At 52.7% G+C, this 24,274-nt stretch overlaps 1 protein-coding gene across 2 annotated transcripts in view; it reads left to right on the top strand.

Moving 5' to 3' along the window:
* The window catches only part of NOS1 (nitric oxide synthase 1), a 91,186-nt gene that overhangs the window by 18,955 nt on the left and 47,957 nt on the right, over window positions 1-24,274 (top strand). For both annotated transcript variants that reach the window (XM_026119157.2, XM_064522325.1), the window contains exon 2: window positions 18,652-19,824. In XM_026119157.2, the coding sequence (XP_025974942.2) occupies window positions 19,097-19,824 (728 nt within the window). In that variant the 5' untranslated portion in view covers window positions 18,652-19,096. The remainder of the gene's footprint in view (window positions 1-18,651; window positions 19,825-24,274) is intronic.

Raw genomic sequence — 24,274 nt, 5'->3', positions numbered from 1 at the left:
CAGTGCTGTTTGGACGTGGTCAGACGATGCTGATTCAGAGGTGCATGACAGATGCGTGCCAGCCACGTCAGTGTGCTCCCCCCGGTCCTTTCTTGCTGCCCCTTTTCGGGCATTTTTCTTGTTGCTCCTTTCCAGTAGTGGGATTTTTTTTTCCCCAGAGATTTAAAAGCTCACCAGCAGCTGTTTCTGTGCTTTTGGGCTCCTCTGTGTTCTTTCTGCAAGAAATGCTTTGCAGTGTGGGCTTATCGGACTCAGCAGCCTGCTCGAAGCTCTCCCGTCCCCTCCCCGTGCCTGTTTACCCAGGGAGCTCTCTGACGCAAGGCCCCTTTCCTGTGTTTGCCACCACCCACCCCGGAGGTCCTCTTGCGATAAGTGCTAGTTTAAGAGCAGGGATTTTTGCCTTTCAGAAACAGTCTTTAACCTATAGGACCCTGAAATGTGTAACTTAATAGAAAAACCTCTAAATATACTATCTAAAGTTGACACAAAAGTAATTTTCCAGGTTATAAATTCCCCCTCAATTGATCCAAAGGTTAAAAGGTAGCATCTAGGGGCCTGATCCTACCAGAAGTGAATGGGCTTGAACTAAAGACTTAGATGGTACAAAGTATTGAGAACAGGCTGTTTTTACTTAGCTTTAATGCTCTCAATTCTGCTCATTTCAGTGAAGCCATATAACTTTGCCCCTGCTGAGAAACTGGCCCCTAACTTACAGCTGTTTATGGATGGCTCAAGCACTTGCATTTAAGAACAGTGATTGCAACCGAATAACTCAGAAGTAACTTGAACCACTTTCAGCATGGGAAGCAAGGTCTTAAGGTTTTTATCTTTTAAAATTAGACCTTGAATGTAAAAGAAGTCCTTGAACTTGGATATGTTTGTTAGACCTCCAATGTGTCCTTAAAATGATAATGAATATAATTTAAATTTTGATGGAAAGGTGGTAGGACTTTTGCTGGAGGAAACATGATACTATGACTTCTAAAGATAGGAGTTTCACATTTTGAATCACAAGAGAAAGAAATGCAAGGGAAGACAGGCAGGTACTTCTCTGCACTGTAATAGCGATGAAACATTAATTCATCCCCCTGGAATTTCTTGTTTGTGAGCTCCCATAATTTCATTTCTTTGGTGTCTGTATGAAGCTTGAGCTAGTTTAATGCCAGAAGCCAAATACTCTTCGACTAATATCTTTTTATTAGATTCTGCGCGCATGTGTGTGTATTTCCGTGTGCCTGAGCATGTGAGAGAGAGATCACCCTTTACATCCCTCTTTATGCTGTTACAGCCTTTGAAATATGCTCTTGAAGAAGCTTTTCAGGGACACGTTCAGAAACAAAGCCCCCAGTGCAGTGATATTTAAGACGTGTGTTGGACTTCAGTGGGATTTACACACGTGTCTGAGAGCTTTGTTGGGAGGGAGGCAGTTTAAGTGCGGAGCTGAAATTCGGTGTTTGTGCCGGAAGACCCTACATTAGCACAGCTGTGTCCTACCTTGTAGCTCAAGACTTCTTCTTTCACGGTGCCTGACAGCAGGGAGGGAGGAGCAAAAAATCCCAGAAGGAAAGCACTTTCCCCAAAACGTGTCCTCGAGCTTGTGAGCTGGCGGAGCCGGCAGCACACCACGGGCACGGGGATGTTTGCGGAAGAGAGGTCTGTTGGCCACGTCCTTCCAGGCTTTAAAGGCAGCCTGGATCTGATCAAAGCAAGCTTTTCTGCATGCATATCGCAGGGGTGAGGATGCCAAAGAAATCCCCTGAGAACATGGGGGGTGTGTGAGTGCATGCCCATGCAGAGGAGAGAAAGGAGGCGGCAGGACTCCTCATTGCACGTCCTGCCTGGGAGTCCGCCTTGCGCCATTTGGGCACGGGTGTGGGTTTACTTGCACCGAAAAGACTTTACCTGTGGCCAAAGCAGAGAGCGCAAAGCTCCAGCTCAGCTGGGGACTTCCCAGGCCCTCTGAGCTGCTCTGCAGTTGGGTAGGGGTGTGCGCAACAGTGAAGGCTCACTGCCACCTCTAGGCAAGCGCTAGCATAGACACTTGCTCTAAACTAGAGCAGAGACAGACAATCCTGGGATTTGTCCCAAATCGCTGCAGTCTCTGTGCCAGACCCCCCTATCAGCTGGTGTGTGTGTGTGTGTGTGCAGTTACATAGGCTCCTTAAGCTTTAGTATAAATATGTTTAGCCGTTTCTTTATTCCCGTGGCAGTAATCCCTCGAACACATTTCGAGTTGAATAGAAATAGCAGCTGAATAACTCCAGAGCCACGGCTGCCGGGGATATTGTGTGCATGATCTGTGCCGAGGCCACGGTTTCCTAAGGATCTTAGAGAGCTGAGCGGCGCGAGCGGCACGTTCCCCGCAGGCTGATTCAGAGCCGGGGCCCCCTGCAGCGGAGCGGTCTGCAGCCCGCCCGGACGCCCGCCCGGACCAGGACCCTCCGACAGCTCCTTCCCCGGGAGCTGCGATCCACCGGCCTCCCCGTATAACCCACGGTCACCGCCGGCTCCTGCAAGAGAGGTGGGTGCGAACGAACGGCAGCAGGAGAGGGGAAGAGAGCCCGGAATCGGGGGGAAAGGAAACTTGAGCGAGCACTAGCTGATGTGTTTATATTCGGCTTCTATAAGCACGGTGAGCATATGGCTGGCAGCGAACGGTGCTTAGGTTGTTTCACAGGAGAGGGGGAACCAGGGAGGCGGCCATGTGAGGGGCAGGGAAGAGGTTGTTTCCTCTCCCAAGCCATTTCTTTTTGCTGACTTGCGTAGTAGTACTGCTTGCATTTGCTCCTGGATCTAAGGAAGCAACTTCCCCGGACTGGGAAGGCTCAGCAGGGCTGAGCACGGGGTGACTTCTCCAGAGCAGGGACCCAGCCCGATTCCCTTCCCTTCTGCAGCTACCAGCCTCAGCTTTCCAGCTAGGATGAGGCAGGATTACAGGAACGTGTATGCTCCCTACAGAGAAATGTTGTTTACAGATGCTCTTTGCTAGAGGAAGAAAGGTGAAACATTTGCTGTCAAACCGGGAGCTGTGCGGGAACAGGCTCATTGGATACAGATGGGCTGAAGAGGGTCTCTCTCCACCTTCTCCATTTGCAGTCCAACATCTGTGTCATTAGTTGTTTACTAACCTCCGAGCCTCCCTCTCCGGGCTGACTCACAGCTACATGCGGGAAGCAAGGGCTACCCAGGGCTCCTCCCTGGCTCGGGGTGGTTAACAGGACGTGCGCAGGCTGGCAGCTCCCTTTCTGTAGTGCAATTCTGCTGCCGGCTAGCCTGGATTTATGGGTTTTGCAAAGCTTCAGGTGGTATGCATATAAAAATCAGCACCACTTCATTAAGTTTTATGCAGGTGAAGGCAGTGCCGTTGTCCCATGGAAAGGACTTGGCCCATGGATGAACACTTTATCTGGCTCCCTCCTCCAGAAGTGAAAGTGGAATCGAACCCTAGAGTTGAGCACACGTGAATGAGCTTGCAGAGGGCTGGGGAATATGGCCCACAGTCGATGGAAGGCTGCTACTGGCCGTAGAGGACATAGGAGCTGGGTCCTGGGGGTTAGGGACTGACCAGAGAAGAAAAGCAGTCCTTCCCTGTGGATCAGAGCTCGCTTTTTCTAAAGCTTTGGACTAGTGGAGGGGGATGGGGTCCCTTCAGGGTTGCATCTCTGGGGTGTGTTTTGGGGGGGTGAGTAAGCAGGACGGCCAAAGCTTTGGCCTGTGGTAGTGCTGGGAGTCCAGCTTCTGCGGACCCGGGAGCGCTGGCAGTCCCTGCGTTGCTTCCCCAGCACTGTGTTGCCTCCTGGAGCTCTGCCTCCACAACAGGGCTGCTGGTGGTACAAGCTCTGTATCACGGGTCAGGCGAGGCTTTGGCAATGCAGATCCCCCTGAAGGTGTGTGATTGCACCTTCAGCCAGACCTCCAACCACACGACACTCAACCCACCTGTCTGCACAGGTTTCCCAAGGGGGACCAGCCCAGGTTCTTCCCTACCCCTCGCCCTGATCATCTCTGCTACACCCAGCCCTCAAAAATGTGAGCCCCGCAAGGAAAAGCTCTTGGGCTTTTCTCAGCCTGGGCTGAAGCTGGCAGTTTTCCGCCTGAGCCCAGGTCGGGAAGCCCTTCTTTGCCTGTGGCTCTGGTTATCCCTCCATGAAACGTTGTGTTTGGGGCAGGTTTCCCTGCCTGATGGATCAGAGCAGATGTCTTTGGGTAGTTTACTATTAAATTAGTCCTTCTGCATCTAAATAGGCATAATTATGAGTTCATTAGCCCCAGACAGTGCATTACAGCTTGAAGCAAAGGTTATGTGAGCAGGGGGGAGTGTGGGCGAAGCAGCCCCAGGCCCAAATTCTTTCTGGTGCTGAGTTTGCCTAAACTACCCTCTCCCTTTCCCACCTCTGCAAAACTCTCTGTGTGCTGGGGGAGGAACAAGGCTGTTTGATTTCCTTTCCCCTGTGGGAAGTTTTGTAATTGAATTGCCTGCTGTGCTTCGCTCTATTTGCATGCCTCTGGAGAGGCAATGGGGCAGCCGGGCCGGGTCTGCTGCCCCTGGCCAGGGAGCCACGCGGTGCTGCGCGCTCGCCAGGCTGAGACCGGTTCCCTGAGCTCCAGCGGGAGCTGCCTCCGAGGGCTTGGGAAGAGGCTGTGATCAGGTGAGCCTCACAGTCCTGCCCAAGAGCCCGGTTGGGTTTATATAATATTATATATCTATAATTGTGTGTTTGTTGTTGCCATGGGAATGAGCACAATTGCAAAGCCCAAAGACTGATGTCAAGCCTGTGTCTACACTGGGCCTTACCAGGTGCAAGTAAAGACTGAGAGGGGAAAACAGGGTGAGGAGAAGCCCCTTCCCTCACTCCCCTGTGTGTTGCCCAGCTCTAGCAGCAGAAATGCAGCCAGCTGGGAGAGGCGCGGGGCTGCCCCAGCCGTTAGCTGCAGCCTGCCCAGCAGTCTCGCCCCGTTCAGCCACGGCCCGGGCTCAGGGCAGGTAGTGGAGGGATCCTGGCTGGGCTGGTGCCCAACCTGCCCAAGGGCAGAGGCAGCTCTGGAGGGAGGGGGCTGTCTGCTGTCCGGGGAAGAGAGGGCTTGTCTGCAGCCCCGGGTCTCCCCAGGCTGGAACCCGGCTTCTCCCCGAGCCGGGAGCAGGCAGGTGGGGAGTTGTGGCTTTCCAGGGGCACGAAGCCGGCTCCTGACGTAGTGCGGCTGGGCAGGGGCCCCGGGGCAGGCTGCGCTCCCCCGGGATGCGGAGCGGTGCTTCCCGGCAACAGGTGGGGGCCGGGGGGGGGGGCTCTCGGCTCTTTAATTGGCGAGGGAGGTTGGGGGAGGTGATGCTCCCCAGCGAGGGGAGGGAGGGGGAAGAAAAGCCACCCTGGAAATGAGGTTATATAAAAGATGTATGATTTGGAGAGCAGAGTGTCTCCTAATGAGGGCTGCACCGGCTCGCTCCACACCCATAAAAACCCTGGTTGGACGTCAAAGCGGATTCGTTTCGGTGATGCTGGGATAAAGGGGCGCAGCGAGGACTGGCTCCCTCCCTGCGAGCCGCGCCGAGCCCAGCGCCGCGCCGGGCTCCGTCGCTCCGCGGCGCCCGGAGCCGCTCGGGGCAGCGGAGCCGCCGCGCAGCGCCGAGCCCCGGAGGGATGCGCCGGGCGCGCCCGGGCACGGCGCCGGCTCCTCTCCGCCGCACGGTAGGTAGGTGGGGCGGCGGCGGGCTGCCCGGAGCCCCGGCGCCGCTTCGCCGGGAAACTTTCCGGCGGGGCAGCGGGTGCGGGAGCGGCACCGCACCGCGGAGCCCCGCGGGACCCGGCGCCCGTGCGCTCCCTCGGGAGGGAAGCGGGCTGCCGTCGGCAGCGCTCCCCGCCGCCGCTCCGGGGACCCGGGGCTGGCCAGACCCAGCCTGTCCCTGCGCGGGGCAGCAGCGGGGCCGGCCCCGCCGGGGCGGCCAGCCGGGCTCTCCCTGCAGCCGCTGTGTGCGGCGGGCTCCGCTCCGGGGCTGCAGGGTGGGCCGAGCCCGCAGCTCCCCGCGGGCGCACCCGAGCCGCCCCCGGGCCCGCGGAGGGCAGGGGACGCGTGGGATCCGCGCGGCTAAAGCCGCTTTTCCGCCAAGGCGAGCGAGGCCGTGGGTGGCCGGCGCCGAGCCGGGGATACAACCTGATAGTGCAAGCCCCCCGCCGCCGCCCTGCACCCCGGGCCGTGCTGTCCGGGCCGCCGAGGGCAGCGCTGTGCCGGCAGCGAAAGCTGCGGCCCCCCCGGCACCCGGGGGCTCCGCCGCAAACTTCCTGCAACGCCTCCGTCCTCGGCTCCCCTCCGGGGCCCGCGGGATGGGGGTGCTGAGTAAGCTGCGAGTAAGAGCGAGTCTGCTTCTTTCCTGCCTCCCCCGCAACTCTTTGCGGCAAGTTTGCACGGGGCGAGGGGTCCGTTTGCACGGGGCGGGCAGGCGGACGGTTCGCCCGGGGCGGCCGGCTTGCACGGGGGAAGAGGCGGGGGCAGCCCGGTCGTGTGCGGCGGAGGGGCGAAGGGGAAGGCAAGGGCAGGCGGCCGGCGTGCCCGGTGCGGGGGGCAGCTCGCACGGGGAGGGCAGAGGCAGGGGCAGCTCCCCCCGGGGCAGGGGCAGGGGCAGGGGCAGTTCCCCCCGGGGCAGGGGCCGCTCCCCCGGGGCGGCCTCGGCGCTGCCCTCGCCCAGCCGCGGGTGGTGGGTGGCGGCCGGCGCCGCGGAGCTGTCCCGGGTGCTGAAGGCGGCGGGCGGTGCCGGCCCGAGCCGCGGCGGCTCCCCGGGCGCCGGCGGGGCGGAGGGAGCGCGCGGCCCCGCTCGGAGCTCGGCGCGGGGCTGCGGGAGCCCCCGAGCGCTGCGGGTGCCCCCGACCCGCCCTGGTGCCCTCCCGAGCGAAGCCCTGGGATGTCGCACTCGCGGGCGGCTCCTGTCCCTCAGGGAGAGCCTGGTCCGGACCCGTCTCCCAGTCCACACACGAGGACCCGGACAGTCCCCGCAGGGTGAGCATGAAATGCAGAAGGGAGTTGTTGCAGGGATCAGATGAAAGGAATCCCGCTTGCCCGGCCTATAATCTAGCTCTCAGCTTGGTTTGTAGTTAGTGGCTAGGGCAGGAGGGAGCCTTTGATTTTTGCTGGCAAGGCAGAGGAAAACAGACCTTTGTACACCCACATCTGGAATATGTGGTTTTGGGGTGGGTGTAAGTGCATCACCGCATCCAGCTCTGGGTCCCACTTAGCCTTTCCCTGCCTCAGATCTGCGCTCACTGAGCGCGCTGACTCCACAGCCCAGGTGCAGACATTTTCTTCCAACGCTTTCGAGTTATGACTATCAGGAGGAAATTCTGGCAGGCAACTTGACAATTATCTGCTGAGTCCCCGAGGAGCTGATCCGCCTCTCACTGAAATGGAGGGGAAGTGTCTCCTTCCTTCCAGTGGGAGCAGAGGCTGTCTGGAGCTGGAGACTCGCAAGAGCTTGCAGGGGGCAGCTTCAGGGCTCGGGTCTTGACTGCTTTAAATGCCAGCTTGCTCTGCTTTAAAACATCTTCCTCTCCTATGTCCCCAACTGCTTATGCCCCAGACAGAAGGCAGAATGCGACCTAAAAGTATGGTCACTGGAGAGCTGTGGGGAGACTTGTTTTAGGGCTATATAAAATAGTGCTCTCCCTTAGATCTGCTACCTGCACATCACAGCTGGCTGCGCCTTTTCAGTTAAAAAAAAGTCTCACATGAGGGAGTCTTATTTTGAAGAGCTGGGGTTTGTGGGTTTTTTTTGCATCAGCAATTTTTTACTCTAGTTTCTTGCAGCGTGTATTATCCAGAATATTTTCTTAAAGATGAAACAACCTCGATCATATACTCTCTAGTCTTAAAACGTGCATGTGTTTGCAAACAAACTCCCTGTATAGAGTCATCTCTTCTGCACAGGCATGGTTCTTTGGGGATTTCTCTGTACAGATATCTGCATTGGGAGAAGTGTTAAATTCCCTCATAAGCAAGGGAGTGCGGCAAGTCCTTGTGCCCTTTGAATTCTGTTTATTCTCTCAGTCAGTGCTGTGGTTATGAGCGTGTACTGTAGAAGCCATCTTAGGCAGAGGGGTTTTGGCTGAATCCTCACCTGCTGGTAAGTGTTGCGTATCTGCTGATGGTCTTCACTGACCCTCTGGAACATTTTGGCCTTGTCAGATTTTTTTCTCTGCTTTGCTCACGTATTTTGTATTTTGCATTTCAGTAGTGAATCTGTACAAAGGCTTAGGAAATCTGCCAGTTTGCCTAAATCAGTGCCTGAAAACAACTATATATAGTAACTGATAAGTCACATGAGCTCGGCTTGCATAGATTAGCATTTACCTTTCCTGAGTAACGAGGATATTGTCTGATACTTGTTGATACCACCAATTTTTACTAAAGAAACACAGGCCCTAAAGCAAGGAACCCGTTTTGAGAAAAGGCTATGGATGTAACTATTACGTAGTTGCTCTAGTCATGTTGTTTTGATTGTATCTATGAATTAAATCAAAACTATATACATGATCTGACCGCTCATATATATCCACAAATAAACATGTTATGTCCTTAAGAGAGGAGGAGGATCTGTAAGCCGCTGTCTTTGGTTGAAGCCAGACGAAAGTCTGTTTCTTCCCATCAGCTTGTTCCAAATGAACTCTGCCGCGGGCCATGCACGCGCCCTGAACCGACATACTCTGTGTTGCTGTCACCTCCCCGAATGGCACCGTACACAGCAGCTGTAAATCCGAGCTGCCTATATGGCAACACGCAAGTGCTTGGAATCTGGATGGGGGAACTAGAAACACGTAACATAGAAGTAGGTCTGTTAAACCCATATGTTATCGGTATGTTGGTTCTACACACAGAGCTTGGAAGCCTGCAAGTGCTGTGTGTGTATATAAAAAAAGGGATGTATTTATGCTAATACACTCTCTTTCTGTAGCCCCTGTTTAACATCACAATTCAGAAATGCTTAACAAGAACCTGCAACATACTTCTAGGGTAGGCTTGTCTTAATCCCATTTTGCAGACTCTCCAGCTTATGTCTTCAGGTGCACTGAAAACATGCAGCTCTCCTTTGCCACAAGAGCTATGAAAGCTTGGTGTTTTCAGAGCTCGACCCACCCTTTATCCCCAAGTGCCATCAAAATTAACCAATTCTTGAAAAATACAGTGGCACGCTTCAGCCGAGGGCTCCGATCCCGTTGGAGTGCAGGGGGTTTACGGCCCTAGTGTCTTGGCTCGACAGCCTGCCCCTATATTGTCTCTCCCGGTGGCGACAGTCGGGTATCGGGGAGCAGGGTCTTGGCGGGGGGACAAAATCCTCTCCTCCAGCATGCGAGTCTCTGTTTTCAATACGGGGGCTGTGGCTGCTTCAGCTGAAAGTCGTGTCATCAGCATAGGACTGTCCCATGGGGGAAGGGGAAAAGCATCAGGAACGGATGAGCACCTGGGCCTGTTTCTACTCCTCGTTCTCATGTGCTCGTAACTTTGATACAGTGCCTTGCATCCAGCACTGAATGGGGATGCGCTAAGGGATCTTGGCAGTGAGAGGACCGTGTGGCTGAGACTGTCTCTAAGGAACAGCATCTCTGTCACCGGCAGCACCTTCGTCAAAAAATAGGAAGCAGAAAATTCTTCTTGCCCTCCCCCTGCCAGTCCTGCCCAAATTAGAGTCAAAACCCTCCACGGGACAAGAAACAGGTCCCAGAAGGCCCACAGAGAACTTTGCTGCTGATGTTGATACTATGGCAACAAGTGATAACGCAAAACCCTAAGAAAAGTGAGAACAGAAACTCAGGGGAACAAATTATCTGTGCTTTCTGCTCTGAACAGTCACTGAGGATGCCAGTGCAAAGCGGGAGCAAGAAATCTGCTTGAGTCCTCGTACTGGATTAAATGGTGCTGTATGGCGATGGGGAATTGCACCTCTCTGTTTTCCTGCACCCTTCATCACTAAAGAGAGACAGTAGTGGTGCCTGGGAGAGAGGGAAAATTCCTCTGCCTTTTCCAGCCCTGTCAGTGAAGCGCTTTGCACGGGGACGTGGCACTGCTGCTCTGCCTTGGAGAGGAAGGAAAGAGAGAAGGAACATGCAAGGAACAGACCAGGGAACCGAGACGTATGCCATGAGAAGTCTGATGTTTTCTGAGGTTTTTAAATAGTGATATGAGTCACTCTTTATGAAAGTCTGTGACAATAAGGTCTATTGCCATTTAGTGTCCTAATTGGGCTACTTCTCTCCCAGGCTTGTTAGAGTAGGAAAATTTAACGCTGTGCTAGAAGGATTTGGGGGAGTCAGCAGCAAAGGAGTAGAAGAGAACGTGCGCCTCTGCAATGGGTCTGGAGCTTAATTCCTGGAACAATTCTGGGTTGAGATCTCTGCAGCTGACTTTATTGATGCTGACTGGCTGCTTGGGAGCTATTATAGCTCAAGCCAACCTGCTGCGATTTTAAATTCCCTTTTCTTTTTTTTTAATGAAAACACAATTCCTCTCTCATGCTGTGATTGGATTTCAAGGCCATATATCAAGTGACATTTTCTCATTTATTTCCTTTCTACCTATTTTGTCATTTAGGACAAAGTGTTGTTGTGTTAACATGGACCCCATTTGTCAAATTGGAGTCGCTGCTATAATTCCAATCCTCTCAGCAGATTGATCGCAATGAAATTTATGTTTTACAGATGGACTCAGTCCTAATAAGAACATCAGTTTTAGACGGGGTTAGTGGCAGAATTGACTGTTTTATTTAAACTCTGTTTCAACGGCACACCACAGGCGCCAAAAAAATATTGTGCAAAACAGTAAAATAGAAACGGCAATCATGTTACTGAAATATGCTCAGCCTTGAACTGCAAATTAAAACAAAACCCTGTTTTTGTCATCTGAAAAGGAGAATATTGTCAACATAGTTGTCTTGGCAACATTAAAATTTGTTGCCTGCGATCTGCTTAGATAGGTGTGGTTCGTATCAGATGGGGCAAGGGAGAGCTGGGAGGGGGACGAAGGACGTCCTTAAATTACAGCAAAGTTTCTGTGCGGGTCTGCTTCCTCTAGGGACGGGACGCTAAGGTGGCAGGCGCTGTCGCTCCTTGATTAGGCGAGCGTAGGAATGCTCTCCCGATGATGCGCAGCCAGCTGTTTACACCTGCAGGACTAGGCTTTGCTCAGCCGTTTCGTGCCCTGAAGAGGGATGATTCAGACGCGCTCAAGCCCGCGCTGCAGGAGTGGCACAAAGGTGCAGCGGGCCACAGGGCTTGTGGACCTCATCCCTTGGACCGGCTGCAGCCTGCGGGCTTCAGCTCAGCTCTATTGCAAAGAGCAAACATGTATTGTTTTGCTTTCCAGAAAACAAAGCCCTGATTAGAGGAAAATGTACTCTCTCAGGGAACGAACATAGATTTATTTATATCAGAAAGCAAGCATCTGTTTTATTAACTGTTCTTCTGCCACTGACAGCCCCAGACATGTTTTCAGTGGAAACATCCATACGCTACCGAACTGCGTGGGAAGAGCTGGTCTCTAGGGCTGAGAACCGGGCACCTGGTTCCTCTAGTGAGCAGACGTCCCTCCGTCCTCCCTGAGCCCGCTGTGTGGTAAAGCTGCCCTGCGTGGCTCCTGGCACTGCAACGAGCCCGTGCTCCTCGCCGCGGTCTGGTCGCACAGCACGAGCCAATGCTCCCCACGCGTGCCGCGACGGGCAGCTCTCTCCCCCTCTCTGCGTGTTGCGGCTCTGGAAATCTGGCTGTATCTTCGGTCCCCTCATCCTTCCCCCTGTGCGCTACGTGGCCAGAAGGGCTGGAGAACCCGCGGGCGTCAGGCTGCGCGTGATCCTTGGCTCTTCCCGGGGACGGGAGAAGCGGCAGGCCGGCTAAGCGGAGCACGGGCCGTCTGCCCGGGGCAGGCTGCGGAGCGCTGCTGAAGGGGGAAGCAGCTGTTGCTATGGAGTAAGGAACGAGTTAAAATGCAGCGGGAAAAACTCCAGCAGTCTCTCTAGAAGGCAATCTGGGCGCTGCCATGAGAGACTAGCACAGGGATGCAAAGGGCATCTTTTATTAATTCGCCTCTAGGTGTGAATCACCTTAATAAGGGGGTGAAGAAAATTCATGGGGGAAAATGGGGAAGGAAGGGAGAAATGAGACACATGGTTTGCGACCTGGCTGTGAAAGAAAAACAACTCGCTCTCTTCCAGGTGGACTTTGGCTGGGTTGGTTGTAGGTGGATAATTGGGGATTGCTCGGAAAAAAATTGTATATATATTTTCAGCATTAAAAGGTCTTGTGCCATAGCTAGATAGCAGCATTGGTCGGAGCTGAAAGGGAGTTGAGTGCAGCACTGTTGGCATGAGTGCAGCTAAATGCCAGTGAATCACTTTAATGCTCCATTTTCCGATGCACAAACACGCAGGTTTACAGTAACTGTGCATATGTTGCATCCCATTACTCCTCATCACACTCACTGACGCTCCATGGGTTGCAAAAATTAAACAGGCATAAATCCATCAGCCCTGGGGTTCTCTGTTGAACAATATAAATCCCATGAAAACTAATTAAATAAGACAATGGTGTCCATTTAAAGCTGGCACATAAAAATGTGAGCCATTACCATAGCAGAGATCTGTGAGAGACAAGGCTCAAAACCGATTTCCAAGGGCGAGGGCAAATTGAGTGCCCACTCGGAAGGGCTGGTGCCTGGCATGTGCCGGCTTACTGCAGCCTCCAGTTTACGGCTGGGATAGCTAAGAGATTGTGTTAAGCTCAGAAGATTTATTTCTCCTCCGCTTTGCTTTTGAAATCAAATCATCCAATTAACATATGTGCTGGAGTTTGTTGCTTGAAATGCTATTTGGTGACTCTAAAAGCTTTTCTTTATCAGTTTTTCGTAAGGACTCATTTCTTAAGCAAATGCCTTCAAAGCTATTGTGGGCCTGTGCCTTCCTGGCTGCCGTAGGGCTCCTGCTCTGCTCCTCTCCCCTGCGCTGGTTAAGGCCGATGAAAAAAAGTAACGTCAGCATGGATCGGTGTCTAGATCAGTTAATGCTTTTGTCTGAGGCGCTAGGAAATGTTTGCAGCCCAGCAGGATTTGTCGCTGTTTTGTAATGTGGGTCGATGTTTACCTCTGTTTTACAGTTTGGAGAGGGAGGGAGACGGACGCAGAGTCTGCCTGACCAGCGTGGCCAGCTTTGTAGCCTTTGCGATCTCCTCTGCCCGGGAACCCCCAATGCTCCTACGCAGAGATCAGTTTTGGTGTTGGCATACGGCTCCTGAGTCGAACCCGATGTGGGGTGCATGCACGCGCTGCCGGTCTCGCACCCTGCGCCGCGGCACGGCAGCTTTGCTCCCCGCCGCGCTGGCCGCGCGTGCCAGGCAAGGGGCCGGGCGCGGAGGAGGTGACTTTGCCGGGTGAGGTATCGCCGTGTCCGTTTTTGCTGCGGTAGCTGAGCAGCCGTGTGTCCCCCCGCGCCGTGTCCCCTCCAGGCAGGGCCCTGCTGTTCGTTGTGTTTTGCGAAACCGGAGGCACCTGCCAGCGAGTCGAGCCTGGGTTTGCCCGTGGCGTCAGCCATCCCTCAGCTGCCTTTCAAAGGTGAAATGAAAAGTGTTTCCACGTGAGCAGCGCTCACCCGTGGTCAAACACCACTCGCTGCGCAGCTCGCACTGAATTTAAGGAGCGAGAGGTGACACCTCCAGTAGCTGTAAATGTACTACCTGGCAAACATACCGCTGCTCTTGGACACATAAATCAGACGGTTAATGATCCTTTTAAAGAGAACTGAGCTCAGCAGAGCTGAGCACAGCTCAGCCATCCGCACTACAGCCAGACGGTGCGTCTCCCTGTTGTTTGCACGGAGTAAAATGTTTCAGGTTTGATCTGAAATGTGCCTCTCTGTTGATGAGAACAAATCTGCGGCTGTCCTGGGATGCTTCCAGAGTGGGCTGCGTGGGAAACCCTGACATGCAAGTGTCTGTGGGTATCCTGGGAAGTCCTCCCCGTGCTCCTCGGGGTCTCTGACAGTCTTTCATGTCCTTATCTTCTGCCTGTCCCTCACATCTTCATGCAGATTTCCCCTCAAATGCCTATGCACTGCTTTGCCAGCTCTTGGCATCAAAACCCCTTTTAACAAACCTTTTATGAAATCTCACAATCAAACAGACAGATGGGGTTTTCTGCCTTGAGTCTCGCAGGGAGCTAAAGGGCATCACAGAGTTTGTATGAGATTTTGTAGCTGGAAAATGCATGCCCAGATCTTCTGCTAAAAAAGCAGCAGAGTCCAGGGTTCAGAGACAGGTTGTCCCTGGGTGGTGGGAGTGAGTTCCCCTCTTGTCTTCATGGGACATGCTGGTGCTAATTCTGACCTCGGAGAAATTCCTGGCTGGACAGTTAGGTATCTCTTATAATCTGACTTTCTCTTCTCTCCATACTTGTAAGTAATTAGTGGAATTCAGTGGTTTTCTGGGTAGCAAATGCAGTGCATCCAGCTATGATTCACTGAGATTTTGCAGACTGCGTGCTGGAACTCTGACTGGTGCTCCGAGCAATCCATGCTGGCAGGGGTCTCTGCAAATGTTTGTTAGTCTTTCCTCTGCTGGGAGATTGGCGTTTCCTCACCCCACCTGATGCTCCCTGCAAAAATGCCTCTGTTACTTGACAGGTGATGGCCTCTAATAGGTTCATATGTGTCTAGGAAAACATTACAAGGTCTATGTGTTGACAATCAAATTTCCAGCTTGGCGACTTTTCCCCCTGCTCTCATTCCCCAGGCACTGAGTAGGTGGCATGCTTTCCTGTCTTTTACCTCCTGCTACCGTGCTGTGACACCCGCTGCCCCATTAGGAGGAAGCTGGCTTGACATGAAGAGCATTTTGGGCGTGCATGGGCCCTGCTCGGTACTCCTGCACAGCTGGAGTAAACCAGAAGCTGTTGTGCTGAAGCCGTTCCCCCATGGAAAGTGGGGAAAGGCGGAGTGAGAAGCAAAGCCAGAGCGGAGCCAAGGTTGCTCACAGAGCTGGGGATGTCAAGGACAGGCTGAGGTGGCTGCAGGGTTTATTCCTCCTGGCCGTCTGAGTCGCTGGGGGAGCAGAGCCTCACCGCAGCGGGTGCTGGGGCCTTGAGGAGCTCAGCTGCAACGAGTCTCCATGCAGGGAGGGGAGGATCGACTACATATATATAACTTCATAAGCTTTTTGGAAGAACAAAATGAAAATTAGTCTCTTGGGAGAAGAGCGAGGAACTCTAAATCTTTCGGGGTGTTTTAGCTGGTCAATAAGAACATGGTCGCAGAATGTTTTTCTCGGGCAAACCTCGCTGGGGAAGGAGAGCAGCCTGGGGTAAAGCAGCCTGGGCTTGGGCACAGGGGTGCCCTTCCAGGACCTCAGCCCTCCTCCACTCCCATGGAAGCACTGCAGTGAGTATGTGAGTCTCCAAGGCTGCTTTAGGAGGGAGCTGGCAGGGTAGGGATAGGGCTGCTGGGGGACCTCCCAGGAGGACTGGCATCACCAGCTCCACGCAGGCTTTGTAGATCTGTCAGCCAGAGTTGTAACACCTCGATACGATGACTTGGAGGGAGCTGGGGCACCTAGGAAAGTCACAGTTCAGGGCTGAAAGGAGACATCATCACCAGTCTGTGAGCGTCTGGCTCAGAGGGTCTCCTGCAGACCCGCAGGGTCCAGGTCAGCGCCTGGGTGGACCTTGGCCTTTGAGTCCTACAGGCTTCACTGTGCTTAATTCCTCTGATGTGATACTAGGTGGGGCCCTTGGGATCTGGGCTTTTCCGTATCTGCCACCCTCCGTGGCAGGGAGCATAACAACGTGCAAGGCTCTGTATGTTAGTCTGGCCGTGATAAGGGGGTTTGTGCTTTGCCATCCCAAAGAACAGCCCTGGCTCCGCTGCGGCAGGCATCTTGTGAACGCGCAGTTTGCTGACTGCAAGGAGTTCATGAATGCCACGTAGCCGATGACTAATCCCAAGCAAATAACAGGGTTCTCCCCTTGACAGCGAGGCTGACAGTCCCACACTCGCCTGGTAGTTAAACTGATTTCAAAGCCTTGTTTATACTTACAGCGTCAGCTAATACATTTGAAATGAATCCTGCATGAATCAGTGGTTTGCCCAGACAGCAGGGTTGTGGTGACCTCATTTGCACAAGGAACTGGTGACTGGGTCAGGTCAAAGTTGTCCTGTCTTTAGCTGGAGCAACAGAAAGGAATGGAGGATGCAGGAACCCGTGCTCCGCTCCTGGCCGTGCTGGCAGGCTGCCTTCTCCTCCAGAAGCCACAGCATGAAAAGAAAGATCCTGCGCAGGGAAAGGGAAGCTGGTCTGTCTTTTGGCACTGCTGCTGAAGGGTCTGAGGGCTCTCGCCCGTAAAAGAGAGGGAAGATTTGTCCCGCTTGTGCTGCTGAATCAACCACTTCCAGCGATACTGGTGAAAGCAGGTTCTGGCTGGGGAATCCCGTGGTAAATTCGCCCTCAGATAAACTCCTGCCATCCATGGCTCTGGTCACTGCTGGAGGAGGTGTCTCCCACCTCCCTTCTCAGACAGCTCCACTGGAGCAATGGACTGATCCTGCCCTGGCCCAAAGCGCACAGGAGGGGCTGGCAGGAGCCCAGCGGGCAAAACACAAAACCTGGCCAAACAGCGCTTGCTGCTTTCCAGCCCAAGGAAGGGCTGGCAAACGTCCCCGGAGAGCAGGTCTGTCCCACAGAGTCCCCAGTGTTGCTGTCCCTTGCAGCACTCCAGCCTCCCGCCCATGACAGTGCATGTCCTGGCAGAGGGGACAGCCACCCCCACCTCCTGAGGGGCAGGGAAGGGAAGAGGGGGCCTGCAGTGTCCAGGTGGGGTGACTGCAGCAGAAAAATCATTTATTCCTCTGCATGCTGCTACTGCTCTGCAGGGCTGACTGATGGCACGAGAACAGCAATAGGGGTTAAATCCTTCGTCTCGGGTTATCAGTCGTTAATGCTGTTATTGCTTTCTTCTCTACTCTCTTGTAAAGAGCCCACGCGGGGTCGGCAGCCTTTGTCACATGAGGATTAAGATGCCCAAGTGAGTTAGTGCTGGGCCCAGCATCACAAACCTCTCTGCCCCTCAGATCCCTGCCTTTCCCTCCCATCCTGCTTGGACCGTGAGGGCTGTCTCCTGCCTGCCTGTCCTGCCTGTGCCCACCCCACGGAGACTGGAGGGTGCTCCTGGCCCTGCTCGTGGCTTCAGGGCTCCCAGAGCTAGCGGGGAGGGAGGAGGCAATGCCCTGCGTGCACCCTGCAGAGTTCCCAGCCCCTCCAGCGGGTCTGCAAGTCAGTGCCGCTACGCCCTGGAGCTGCTCCTTGGCGAGCTCCCCAGCTTCTCCGTGGGCGTGTGGGAGAAGGGTGCTCAGTATGAGGCACCTCAAGGCGTGAACGCTGCCCTGAGCACGCTGGCTCCAGGGGACAGGACATTGTTTTCCTTTGCGTTGTCAGTACCTCCAATCTGCAGACCTTGTGAAGCACAGAGAGCTAGCCAAGTTAGATAACTGATCCTGCCTTCAGTTATTCTGTTATTTCTCTGAAAGTCGGATTTAAAAAAGGAAAAAAAATGTGTTTCAGCTTGTTGTTAAATACCAGGGTGCGGTCCCAGAGAGAAATGTTTTCCAAAGCATCAAAGAAATGGGAGGGGAATGCTGAGAGGATTTGGGAGCTGGAGTTATCTAACACAAGTGCAGGCATGTAAGAACCAGAGTCCCATCAGAAGTCAATGAGACATGTTTCCCCAAGCCACTCGAGTGCTGTAGAAAGCCATGCCTGGATGCATCAGGTCCTTTGGGAGCAGGATAAACTCACTGCATGTTCTCTCCTAGGTGATTTTCCATCAGTTAAAGCAATTTGTTTGGGAACTGCCTTAAGAATTGCCTGTCAGGGTTGGGCATAGGGGAGTTCAAGCTTTGCCTCCTGTATCTTCACACCAGAGCCTTCCTGGCTGAAATAAAGGGAGAAGAGGAACTGAGTCAGGCTGAGGCTGTGATCCTTTTAGCCAGGCTTAAAAGCATGGCATTACAAGTAATTTGATGTAACTCAGGATAAGGGGATCTGACTGTTCTCCTCTATCGCCTTGTTTTGCTTGTGTGTGCCACTCTTTTTCCTGACCCACTGAAGGGGACTCTGTGTGAAGGTGCCTGTGAAACAGATTTCATCCTGGACAGAGATGCAAAGCCCCTACCTGGTCATCCCCATCCATCTCTACCTGGGGGGCAAGTTCTTGAAGATACTCTGACAAATGCGGGGAGACGAGATCCTCAGATGGCAGAAATCATTGCTGAGCTCCATGCAGCTCCACCAATTTGTGCAACTTGCTCATGCGTTTTTTGCTTGTGACCAAATGGCAAAGAGGGGAGGGTCAGAGCAAGGCTGTCCAGCAGCCCCTTCCCAGGGCTTCCCTGCTCTGCAATGCTTTAGCTTCCCTCCGTGAACAGATGGTGGAGATTTTTGCAGGGGGAGCAGAGGAAATAGAGCTCAGAGCAATCCAAGGCTGCAGCCTCTCTTTGAAATGCAGCCTGGGGGACGACATCCGCGTGGACTGGCTGATGCATGTGGGTGTCTGTGGCATGTAGACCCCTGCGTGGAGCCTGTACTTACATCCACCCAATGTCACCTCTTTCTTTTCCCTTTTTTGTTTTTTCCTCCTTTCTAGATAAAGAAGCTCCTGGTCCATTTGCAGCCTGAGAAGTAGTCTGTGGGGATGTCCGTGATGTGGGCAGACTGCCTCCACCCCTCTGCCCCGAGCAGGATCAGAGCTTGACTTGAAGCTGTCATTTTGCCCCCTCCAGCCCCTGCTCGGCCAAGTGATGCCCAGACCTGTACATGCTGCTTCTGGGCTTGCTTCCCTCTAGCGACGCGCTCTCGCCTTCCCTGGGCTGCCTGCGCTGGAAGAGAGAGGCAGGAGTGAGTATGCTACAAAACACCAGCCTGGACCCAAAGGCCAGAGGAGTTTTGCAGTGAGGCGAGTTTCCCCTTCCCTGGCACAGCCCATCCTCGAGTGGATAAGCTTCTCAGCTGATGAGCTCTGGGCACTGAGTTTCTCTGTGCTCAGCAGGTCTCAAGGTCCTGGCCCGCAAGCTAGAAGACTGAGGGCTGCCATGGAAGAGAATGTGTTCAGCGTGCAGCAGATACAGCCCAACGTCATCTCCGTGAGGCTGTTCAAGCGCAAGGTCGGGGGCCTTGGCTTCCTGGTGAAGGAGCGTGTCAACAAGCCACCTGTCATCATCTCGGACCTGATCCGGGGAGGGGCTGCAGAGCAGAGCGGCCTCATCCAGGCCGGGGACATCATTTTAGCTGTCAATGGCAGACCGCTGGTGGACATGAGCTATGAGACTGCGCTAGAGATACTGAGAAGCATCGCCTCTGAGACCTACGTGGTCCTCATCCTGCGGGGCCCCGAGGGCTTCACCACTCATCTGGAGACCACTTTTGCTGGTGATGGAACACCAAAAACCATCCGCGTAACCAGGCCCTTGTGCCCGACTCCGAAGGCAGTTGACTTGTCCAACCCAAGCCTGCACAGCAAAGAGCAGCCACTGTCAGGAGCCGACCGCACCATGGGCTCCCTGTGGGCCAGAGAGATCAGGCGGGAAGTTGAGCCATTGGTCCATGTTAACGGTGTTGTTACCGACACGAAAGGGCAGGACACTGGGAAAGGGAAGGACAGTGCTTGTTGTCACCCTTGCCTCAATGGTGGTGTGGAAGATAACGAACTGCTCAAAGAAATTGAGCCCGTCTTGGATCTCCTGAAGAGCAGCAGTAAGAACAGCGATGGAGATGCACCCTTCAAGGTAGAGACAAGAGATATAGAAGTCCAGGTGGACTGGTAGGTCCCTATATACATTTTTTACTTTCGGTGAAATGTGCTAGTTATGACTACCCAAAATGGCTGGTTTAGGTGACGGTAGACACCTGTCCAGAAACTGTTGCCATCTCAGATATGGGAGAGGAAGGGATGCAAAAAAAGGGGGAAGCAGTTCACGAGGGGAAGATAAAAGGAATGAAATATTGGGAGTAGATGGTGGAAGAAAGGGAGAAAGATGTAAGCATGGGAAATTGGAGAAAGAGCAAGAGTGACATGTCCTGGGACCTAACAGTGTGATGCAGTAGATCACAGGCCGGGCTTGGATTTGCTTCTGTTCTGTGGTCTTGGGCACATTTGCTGCAACCTTTAGGCAAAAATCTTGTGACTTAGCTTCCCCATTTGCCAAGTAAGATTCGTGGTATTGGCTGTCCTTGATACTCTGCTTGGGAGCTCTCCAGTTAAAATCTGCTGCCCAAATGGGTGAAGGAATGTCAGACTGACCGAGTATGATGCTCCCCAAAGAAATGGGTTTTGAAACCTTCTGTGGTGTTTGGCAATCAGGCTCTAGCTCTTAGGAGGCAAGAAGAGAAGCCCAGTCCATCTCCAGCTGAAGTCACGGGGAGTTCTGCAAAAGGGCAGTGGGACCTGCCTTGGCTGCTCTGGTTTTCTGTGCTTATGGAAGGGGGAGGAACGATTCCCTTCCAGGGAGCTCAGAAATAACAATCCCTTGCTGGAATGCAACGGCAGAGCTGCATGTTGTTCCCTTCTGCTGTTTCTAGATTGAGTTAATTATTTCAATATGTGTGTGTATGTGCGTGTGTAACAAGGGTGGGGCACTTCTGAATGCCTGCCCCATGGCCTTTGGAAGAGGGTGAAGTAATGCCGATGAAAGTGAGAGGTTCATTTCTGATATTGGTTCCTGCAAGGGGCCGTGCATGTGGGATTGCCTTTCTGATCGTCTTCTGACTGCTGTTTCCTTGAGATATGTCTATGGAGGGACACCATCACCCCAGCGCCAAGGCATCTGCCTGTGGCCCTTCATGCTTTGCAAGAACATTTTTGGTAGTTATTTTTTTCGTATCAGCACCCTTGCCTCCTGGCCATTTATTAGCAATGGTACTTTGCCTTTTCATGTTGCTTTTCACCAAGTCCCTGAGCATGTTTTAGCAGTGTTAAGTGTTGCAGCAGGTTGTTGCCATCCTCATTTACTTACTGAATGTAAAAGCCCAGGTTATTCAGGAGGGTTTGCTGAAGTGGTGCTCGTTCTGGTGATGGTTGGGTAGGAAACTTCTAGTTTCCTTGTTGTGTCTGCTTGTTTGAGAGATGCCCATTTCCTTAGGCAGAGAAGGCAAAAAGTATTCTTTTTTTATCAGAAGCAGTGAGAGGGGAAAGCCAGACTTGTTGGCTGCAGCGGAGCTAGATCCCTGGCCAGATCCTTGTGTAGGCTGGATTCCCAGCCAGGGATGCTGCAGCAGCGAACCGTGTTGTGAGCAACAGCAACAGAGCCCCAGCCGGGCTGCAAGGGGACGGTGAGCTCTGGATTGCTCCCATTAGACACTAACACCTACACTTTATATGTCGTCTTTTTTTTTTTCAGCTGAATGTTTTCGTGTTGTTGTTTCTGTCCTCTCAAACTGTGCAGTTTTTACGAGGAGGATATAGTTACTCAAAGCACATTAGGACAGCCAAACTGAGTCAGAGAAAAATCTGCTCGGCTCAGTGCCGGCGGCTGGTAGCAGATACCTGGGGAAGAGCCATGGGACAGGGTGAGCTCGGGGACAGCCGTCCCTGCCATCCCCTGCCTGCAGTGTATACCTTCAGGTCTCAGTATGCAGCATTTATCTGGCTGCTTTTTGAGAGTGCACTTTGGTCTCTGCAGTGTATTGGGTAGGCAAAATATATTCTTTTGTTAATCTGCACCTTTGCGGACTGCTCTGGCGGAGGGGATGTGCAGCTGGGGGTCACTGCCCAGCGAAGCCCCAAGGCATGGGGCAGGGTGATGATGGACTGCACAGTCCCAAGGGCTGACACAAGGTACAGCCTCACCCTTCAGTGCATGTGTCCCCATGTCCCTGTCCCGTTTCATCAGCTGGACAGTCTCCTAGGAAGTTCTGTTCTGCCTGGGGAGGAGTGAAAAATGTAGCTTTTCTTTGGGGAATCTCATATATTCTTAAAGAAATTAAATCAAAATAGCTTGAATTTACTGCAACTAGAAGATTTAATGGACCTCAAGCCAACAAAAATATTGGCAAAATGGATACTTCACAAAAACTCAAGATTTCTTTATTTTTTCAAAATCCTTAAAAAAAAAAAGGGAGCACCTTGGGCCTGAAAATCCACTTTTCAGTCAAAATTAGTCTTCAGTCTTCTGCTTGATAGAAAAGCTGCAGCTTTGCTCTTGTGGTAGGACTCTGTATGAGAGAGATGACCTGGGCTTTAGCAGAGAAGTAGGAAAGGACGTGCACTGCAGGGGAAACTTGTGGAAAGCTGCTCTGCAGGATAAAGGGCACTCTCCAGCCCTCTCTCCTCCCACTCCTGCGATGTGCTGAAGATGATTCATTTCCTCTGCTTGGTCTCAGCCAGAGCTGGGGCATCGTAGAGGTCTTCTACAATGAGAGTTTTCTTGGCCCACAGGAAAAGTACATAACTATGGTTACTGTGTTGATAGATGCCAAAGAAATGTCCAAAAATATAAGCAACCCTTATCTGATTGATGCAGCTCTAGTGCCTTAGGCTGTGACTTCTTCAGGCTAGAGAGACCAAGCAATGCTGATGTTAGTCAAAATGGGAATAGAGGTCTACCTAAATACCAGAAGGGTCCAAAGGGGCTTTAACTTCTTTCAAGGTTGAGCTCTAGACGTCACTTGACCATCGATCCAGCTGAAGATGCTAGCCTTGGGCCCAATCCTGTTCTGTCTCCATCCTTGCCTGGTGCTGACCTCCACAGCCAGGAGTGCTTTGTCAAAGCCAGTCCTGCCTGCAGAGCTTTGACAGCTTTCCTAGGGCAAAAAGGAATGCTACAAGCTTGAGGTTATTCACTTATTGTTCAAGATGGGCTTTGACAGAAGTGATTCAAACTACACACAATGCTTTGGGATTTCAGCCCGTGTCTCTAATGTTACAGGTGAGGAAAACCAGAAGCTGTTAATATTGCACTGAAAAAAGTCAGTTTATCTACATCCCCTGCACCTTTGGCCTGCACTGCCTGGTCAGCTACCTCTGAAATGACCTGGCATTTTCTCCCCGTTATTTTCTAGCTGTAAGGTTCCCCGTACATGTGCCGCATGCCCATGGGATGGGCTGTAACCATGGTTGAATGTCTGCTATTCAGGCAACCCATCTGTGGTGGAGTTGATCATAAAACTGAGCATGGAAGTGGGGAGCAAGGTATGATGAGAACTGTCATTTCTTCCACGGCTCACCATGAGCTAGAAAATAAAAATAGAGTTTGATTCATTCATTGCCAGCTAACCCAGGTCTGCTGGTCTGTTTTTCCCTCTGGGCTCTAAGGAGATTGTCATGTCCCATCTCCCCTCTCTCTCTTCCCCCCCAAGTTGCCAGTGTTTTTTTTTCTTCTTGGGTCTATTCCATAACATGAACAGCATGATGGAAACATGGCAGTTTTGGTCCAAAAAGCAGCATCAGCAGCCCTCAGAGGGAGAACTGTGCTGAGAGCAGGAATTCTGTTTTATGAAGGGTTTCAAGGTTTCAGGCTCCATCCTGCATTGGAACAAACCCCATAATTTTGCAGTTCTCTAAGAGAAAATTCTCTTCCTCCCACCTCCTTCGCCACAGCCAAAATCTCTTTGTGTTGCTCAAAACATTTCATTTGCATTTCTGATGTCTTCATTATTCCGTACTTGGACACAAAACTTTAAAACCTCTGAAATGAAAAGGTTCCCTGAAACTATCATGTTATTCCATTCTGCAAAATGTTGAAGCAGGAAGCTTTGACAGTGATTAACTCTCCCCTTACTCCCCTTCTCCCTCTGCAGATTCTTTCTCCTCGTCACTCTGACTACATCAGTCTAATTCGGAGAGGCGTTTTGTGCCTGCATACAGCCTGTTCCACCAGAATATATGTCCCTGTGGAGGGCTCTGTGATCACTCTCCCAAGAGAGGGTGGTCAGGGTCCTTCTTGGAGGGTGTCACATTTATGCCCTTGTCCCTGTGAGACCCACTGCCACTTGGAGCACGTTGTGGTGTTTGGTCCCTAGAAGGGTGGTCCAGCAGGACAGGGAGCTACTAAAGCCTGTGATATTTGCCTCCCCTTCCTGGCTGTGCTCCAAGTTCTGCTCAGCAAACTGGGAAAGTTATTCATTCTGGTGTTGCCCTTCTTTCACTGAGATTCTTTCAGTACACAGAGGTGTAGGGGCAGCACCAAAAACTGGGCACTAGGGTGAGTGTGGCTGGTCGCATGTCTGGCTCCCCACCCTTTGCCACCCAAGTTCCCAACTGCAGGGGCAATTTC

Source organism: Dromaius novaehollandiae, chromosome 17 (genome assembly GCF_036370855.1).
Source record: "Dromaius novaehollandiae isolate bDroNov1 chromosome 17, bDroNov1.hap1, whole genome shotgun sequence".
In the NCBI taxonomy this organism is placed as follows: Eukaryota; Metazoa; Chordata; class Aves; order Casuariiformes; family Dromaiidae; genus Dromaius; species Dromaius novaehollandiae.
Note: the sequence above shows the minus strand (reverse complement) of the source record. Positions and strands in the feature narration are given on the sequence as shown.